Source organism: Salvelinus fontinalis, unplaced genomic scaffold (assembly GCF_029448725.1).
Source record: "Salvelinus fontinalis isolate EN_2023a unplaced genomic scaffold, ASM2944872v1 scaffold_0254, whole genome shotgun sequence".
Classification (NCBI taxonomy): Eukaryota; Metazoa; Chordata; class Actinopteri; order Salmoniformes; family Salmonidae; genus Salvelinus; species Salvelinus fontinalis.
The window spans coordinates 28,748-35,446 of record NW_026600463.1 but is presented as its reverse complement, the minus strand read 5'-3'; the positions used below and the strand labels follow the sequence as shown (position 1 = coordinate 35,446).

Genomic DNA, 6,699 nt, shown 5'->3' with positions numbered 1-6,699 from the left:
TGTCATTCACAGGAAACCCAGCGCTCTGAAAGACGTGTGTCACAGAACAAACAGTACCTCACAGTGATGGGGTGCCAAGAACTGAACTAAATAGTGTGTGCTAATGACATACAGGTGTGTGAACAGGTGATCAGAATTCAGGTGATTGTGATCTGGAGAGTGAGCTGTGTTCAGGGGATCTACGTGTTTGAGGGTGTGAGTTGGAAGCAGACGTTACACAGAGTAAGTTACCTTCCGACACACATTTACCTATAATAATTCAATTCAATTCCAGATACTCAAAGCGCCGGCAGTGGGGAAACTCACGTTACCCTATAATTATTCAAGAATTTATTTTAAATAATCAAAACAACAGTGGAAGGAAGGATGGCCATAGTCATTGCATCTTAGATGTAAAGCCTTTGAAAAACCACATCAGAAATCAGTCTTCACAAGTAGGCTACTGATTATTTATTCGGTAGGAAAATATAATTCAGTAGGGCAGGTCAGGGATATTGTTCCTTTATCCAAGAATATAGTGCACACCAGTTAGTTTCATCAGCAAACAACACCAAGGCTCAAGTTAAGAGAACAGGTATACAAAGTAATGAGGGGAAATGCCTGCTTGGTAACATCCTTGCACAAATGTATTTATTCAAAGTTGTATAAAATATTTATACATATTTTCGCAATTATATAGTATTGAATGAATACATGAACTCTAACTAATAATAATATGTGCCATTGAGCAGACGCTTTCATACAAAGCGATGGACAGGTAGCGCTGTGCTCTACCAACTGAGCCATACAGGACCCCTCGAGATTGACTAATGTATGCTTACTACAGAAAGTAAACTTACAGGCCATGTCATACGCTTTGACAATATTCGTAAACATATCTTTTTTTAACTGAAAAGTCTCATGTCTCGTTTGGGCAATATAGTGAAACTATCACCAGTTACTAATCTATAGTAGGAGGAGAGCTGTCACGAATATCACCGAAGGTGGCTCCCCTTCCCGTTCGGGTGGCGCTCGGCGGTCGTCGTCGCCGGTCTACTAGCTGCTTCCGATCCCTTTTCGTTTTGTTGGGTCTAATTGGTTTTACATGTTCCTTGTTTGGGGTTATTTAAGTTTAGTTAGCCCGCCTGTGTTCTTGCGGGATTGTTTTGCTGTATTTTGGTATAGGAGTGTCTCTGTTTTTGGATTGTCTGTCAGCGTATGTGCCTGTGGAGTACATTATTTTGGAGTGTTTACGCCTGTGTTCGGCGTCACCCTCTTTGTGCGCGGTTATTGTACGGAATGAAGTGTTTTTCCGAATCCTCTGCTCTCTGCACCTGACTCCACACCCATCACTCTACGCACCGTTACAAGAGCTCCTTATTCTCCTAATGGAAAATAGGACAAGATCACTGCCATGCGACTGACCGAGTCAGAGTGCTACGAAACACTGTGGTTAAAACAGTTAGCACAGAGCATATGACGATTAACCAGTGGTGGGAAAAGTACTCAATTGTTATACTTGAGTAAAAGTAAAGATACCTTAATAGAAAATGACTCAAATAAAAGTGAAAGTCACCCAGTAAAATACTACTTAAGTAAAAGTCGAAAAATATTTCGTTTTAAATATACTTAAGTATCAAAAGTAAATGTAATTGCTAAAATAAACATATCAAAAGGCAAAGTAAAAGTATAAATAACTGTACATTCCTTATGTTAAGCAAAACATTTACGGATGGCCAGGGGAACACTCCAACACTTAGGCATTAATTTACAAACAAAGCATTTGTGTTCATTGAGTCTGTCAGATCAGAGGCAATAGGGTTGACCAGGGAGGTTCTCTTGATAAGTGCAGGAATTTGACAATTTTCCTGTCCTACTAATCATACGAAATGTAACAAGTACTTTTGGGTGTCAGGAAAATGTATGGAGTAAAAAGTATATTATTTTCTTTAGGAATGTAGTGTTGTAAAAGTTGTCAAAAATATAAATAGTAAAGTACAGATACTCCAAAAAACGAGTTAAGTAGTGCTTTAAAGTCTTTTTACTTAAGTACCTTACACCACTGTGATTAACTGTCCCATTCTGTACTGATCTACCACAAGTCACATGGTGTAAACTGGATGAAGGCATCTGCAATCCTGTGACCAAAACCCCTCCTTCCTGCCTTTTACTAAAGTATCTATAGATGATGCTGGACTGTACAGGTGTTCAGTACAAGTGAATAAAGATAGACGCTACATCATTAGCAATTCCATCGTTGTAATAGTAAAATCTACTTTCTTCATTCAATACAAACACTGTCCGTCTATACCTCTTACCTAGGTCTTCTACATGTGTAAACTACAGCGAATGGAGAATGGTTTTATTGATGTCGGGGAAAATAAGGTAGATGTTGTTCCAGTTTGGAACCGACATGTTGCTCGACATTATTTATCGCTTCAATGCACGTAAAGGTGGTGGAATTATGAGGGAATGAAGTCAAGGTCCGAATAAGGTTTATCTGTAGACACACCTCCGACACACCTTCCTTTCATTGATCCCCACCCCAAAATAAATAGCGGGTGAATAGCATGATATTCTCATGCTTAAATTCAAGGACAGAATACACGTCGAGAGAAAAGTGCATAAAAACAGCTTCTACCCCCAAGCCATAAGACTGAACATCTAATCAAATGGCTACCCAGAATATTTGCATTGCCCCCCCCCCCCCTTTTTACACCGCTGCTACTCTCCGTTGTAATCATCTCTGCATAGTCACTTTAATAACTCTACCTACATCTACATGTACATATTACCTCAACAAACCAGTGCCCCTGCACATCGACTCTGTACCGGTACACCCCTGTATATAGTCTCGCTATTGTTATTTTACTGCTGCTCTTCAATTACTTGTTACATTTATTTCTTATTCTAATCTGTTTTTATTTTATTTTTAACTGCATTGTTGGTTAGGGGCTCGTAAGTAAGCATTTCACTGTATTGTGACTAACCAACATAACCGCATGTGACTAATAACATTTGATTTGATAAAAAAAATATTCATCTGGTGTCAAGATGTGACTTGAGGGCTAAGAAAACATTGAGACCATGAAAAAATATTAAAGCAAATAGATTGTATACTATAACAGAAGTATTTCCTAGAGTTGGCCAGCAGGTCTGGGATCAATCAGAGATGTATTTTCATAGTCTCTCTTTCTTTGTCCCTGTTTGTCTTAGATTGTATAAAACACTGTCGTGGTCACAAGGATTGTGCTACATCTCTCCTTAAAATATTCTATGTTTGATTTGGGACAAAACAAAGTTTGAGATCGATTTAACCTTTTTGCGTAATACTCCTCAAATGGAAGTGTTATACTGTATTTCAATATGTACAATGTATTATTATCTGTAGGCTTAGTAGACAACAGAAAGGCTTGACTCTGAATCCAGAACACATGAAATACATGTATTTATTTCAAGAGGTGTAGGGTCTTTTCAGAATAGGCCAACAGTAATGTTTGGATGCACTGGTAGACCCAGTTTATGTGGACTCCTGTTTATCTGTATCCATCTCAACAAGATCATGATCAAAGAACAAGGCAGATAAGACCACAGACATAATATTGGTTTAGATGTTAGCAGCAGACATACGCTTCATAAAAACCACAGAGGAAGTAGTGGTAGCGGAAGTAGCCCACAGATAAAAACAGTCAAACAGTGCCTTACGTTGCATTAGACAAGACAAAGACGAGTATAGTTCAATGTGTATTATCAGTGAACTAAAGACCAAGGCTCAAATGAAGACAATGGATACATATACGTCTAATGAAGGAGGGAAAGGCTTGGTTGGGGTCCTCCTCCTGCTGTTTGCAAAACAACTTCAAGGTACTGACCAGAATATTTCTAATATTTTCTTCAAGCTACTTTTCAATGTTTTTAAAATAACATTATTCTCTGATTATGAACAGTGTGCTCCAATTATTTTATTAATGATGCTGATGATTCATTATTTAATGTAGTGACTGCCTGGTGAAGGCTATGCTATGTGTAATGTCCATTAATGCCAAGTCAAGTTTTGAGAATAATCTAAAACATTTGTTGTTACGGAATCCAATATTTCGCTGTGGTGTTTCATAATATTTTTCTCCCACAGGGCAACATCCCATCTGTGATGACTATATTAGTGTCTCGGAACACTGTGGTTCAAGCTTTTGTCATGGAGAAACTGACGATTAACTGTACTGTAGGATTCTGCACTGATCTACCACAAGTCACTTGGTGTAAACTGAACAAAGATATCTGCAATCCTGTGACCAAAACTCCTCACATCCAAACCCAGTGGAACTACTTAACAAGTAACTCTGGAATAACATTCCTGCATTTTACTAACCTCACCTTAGATGATGCTGGACTGTACAGGTGTTCAGTTAATACAGATCGATCAATGATCATTAGCCATTCCATCAGTGTCATAGTAAATGGTAAGATCAACTTTCTTCATGTAATACAAATGCTGTCCATCTATGCCTCTTGACTACTGTACTTTAGAATTCCATGCAGCTAAATTCCTGATTTCCCAAAACAGCTATTCAAATGAGATGTTTGCCTTATTTCAGGCTTGAGTGTGCTTGTTTTAATCCACAGATTGTCAAGCAGAGTTTTCTGTGTCTGATGGCTGTTGGTGGAGGGCTCCCATCTCTGGCTCTGTCACTGTGTCCTGTGTGGTGAGTTTCAGGTTTGAGCTCATAGTGTCATGGTGCAGGGAAGATGGGGATACCTGTTTACCCCTAAAGGGTCAGTCCAGACACACCCTCACCTGGAATCATACAGGTCCAGGGACAGGTGTGTCCTACTTGACCCTCCACAACATCACCCTGTCTGACTCAGGGTACTACCGTTGTTTCGTCTCTCTTCCTGACCACTGTGATGTAGACACCAGATCCAGCCAACCGATGGGCCTTCACGTGACCAGTAAGTACAGTATGTTAACTTTGTATTGCTGAAGTGTCCCACTGAAAGTTTATGCTTTGAAATGACTAGATAGACTCAAACTGTTTTGGTCCCCTCCCCCTCAGGAAGTGGTGAAGTGGTGGAACACTGCAGAGAAGATGAACATCCTGTCTAGTGGAACAGAGCAGGGTGATGTTTGGGTGGTTGTAGTAATACCATAAATAAAAAAACATTCTCTGTAGAGGCAGTGGTAGAGACAAATCTTTCACTTTGCAACGTTTTCACAACTGTAGACACTGGTATTGCGCTGGAGATAATGAAAGTGAGGTAGAAAAGGAAAAACCAGCAGACACTATGTGCTCCATTGAGTTCAACACCCCTGGTCTAAATGCTATAGTTGTGGAAATGACACTGAGATGGACTGGTTACAACATCAGACCTGCAGTGGATTAAGTAGGAGTGGGAGCTGATTTCAGACTGGGTATATTCTTTAACAGTTTCACCACATGTTCTCAGTGATTTACCTTGATCTTCATAGTGCTGGAGACCAGGGCTGTGATCTCTTTCTGCATGTGGTGACTGATACCAGAGTACATGGTGGCACCACCAGAGAGGACATTGTTGGCGTACAGGTCCTTATGGATGTTAATGTCACTTCATGATGACTTCATACCTGGGAGGGGGCGGCACAGCATCCTGATTTCAACACCAAACCCACCACCTGTGTTCGTGGCCAAAGAGCTAAATGTTCATGTCATCTGACCATAGCACCGGTTCCAATCCAAGTACCAACGTTGTTTAACAAACTCCAGGTGTTTACAGTTCTTGGATGACATGAAATAGATCTCTTTGTTCACGCACACCAGTGTTGGGTTTGTTGTTCAAAGAAGGATGCATAAACAGAAAATAACCCCATTCCTACTGTAAAGAAATGGTGGTGGATCATTTATGTTTTGGGGCTATTCTGCTTCCACTGGTTTTGTGCTCTGGGCAATTCCATTGTTCATTCTCAAGCCAAACAAGTGTCAAGGAGTTGGCATGATGGCACAGACCGTCACTCAGGCTACATATGTCCTAGTGCAGAGAGGTAATAAACACACTTGTTATTAGTATGACATTCTCTCACTACTTCCCATGCTAAATATGAAACAGCTAGTTACTTCCCATGCAACTTGACCAGGACAAAGTCTAGGTTCCAGATAGATCCTATTACTAGGGTCCAGATAGATCCTATTACTAGGGTCCAGATAGATCCTATTACTAGGGTCCAGATAGATCCTATTACTAGGGTCCAGATAGATCCTATTACTAGGGTCCAGATAGATCCTATTACTAGGGTCCAGATAGATCCTATTACTAGGGTCCAGATAGATCCTATTACTAGGGTCCAGATAGATCCTATTACTAGGGTCCAGATAGATCCTATTACTAGGGTCCAGATAGATCCTATTACTAGGGTCCAGATAGATCCAGATCAGTATTTCCTTATCAGGACACGTGGTCAGATAAAACTCCTGGCCCTACATTATGTTGAATATCTTTGCTGAAGGAGAGAAGGGAAACCTACACCCCCTGATGTGAGATGAGATGCATACAACTGGGAGTTTTAGTGCATAGCTTTGAATGCAGCAGTCTTGTATAACTAACCTTGTGGGGACACAGAATTCAGTCCCATTCAAAATCCTATTTTCCCTAACCCCTAACCTAGCTACTAACCCTACCACTAATTCTAACCTTAACCCTAAACCCCCTAGAAATAGCATTTGTCCTTGTGGCGACAAACAAAATGTC

At 40.2% G+C, this 6,699-nt stretch overlaps 1 protein-coding gene across 1 annotated transcript; it reads left to right on the top strand.

Moving 5' to 3' along the window:
• The first annotated feature begins 4,149 nt into the window (after positions 1 to 4,149).
• LOC129844932 (polymeric immunoglobulin receptor-like) lies at positions 4,150 to 5,107 on the top strand. The gene is made up of 3 exons (XM_055913096.1): positions 4,150 to 4,439; positions 4,603 to 4,929; positions 5,034 to 5,107. Exons 1-3 carry the CDS (start codon positions 4,175 to 4,177, stop codon positions 5,081 to 5,083), a joined length of 642 nt encoding a protein of 213 aa, XP_055769071.1. The 5' UTR covers positions 4,150 to 4,174; the 3' UTR covers positions 5,084 to 5,107.
• The last annotated feature ends 1,592 nt before the right edge of the window (positions 5,108 to 6,699 follow it).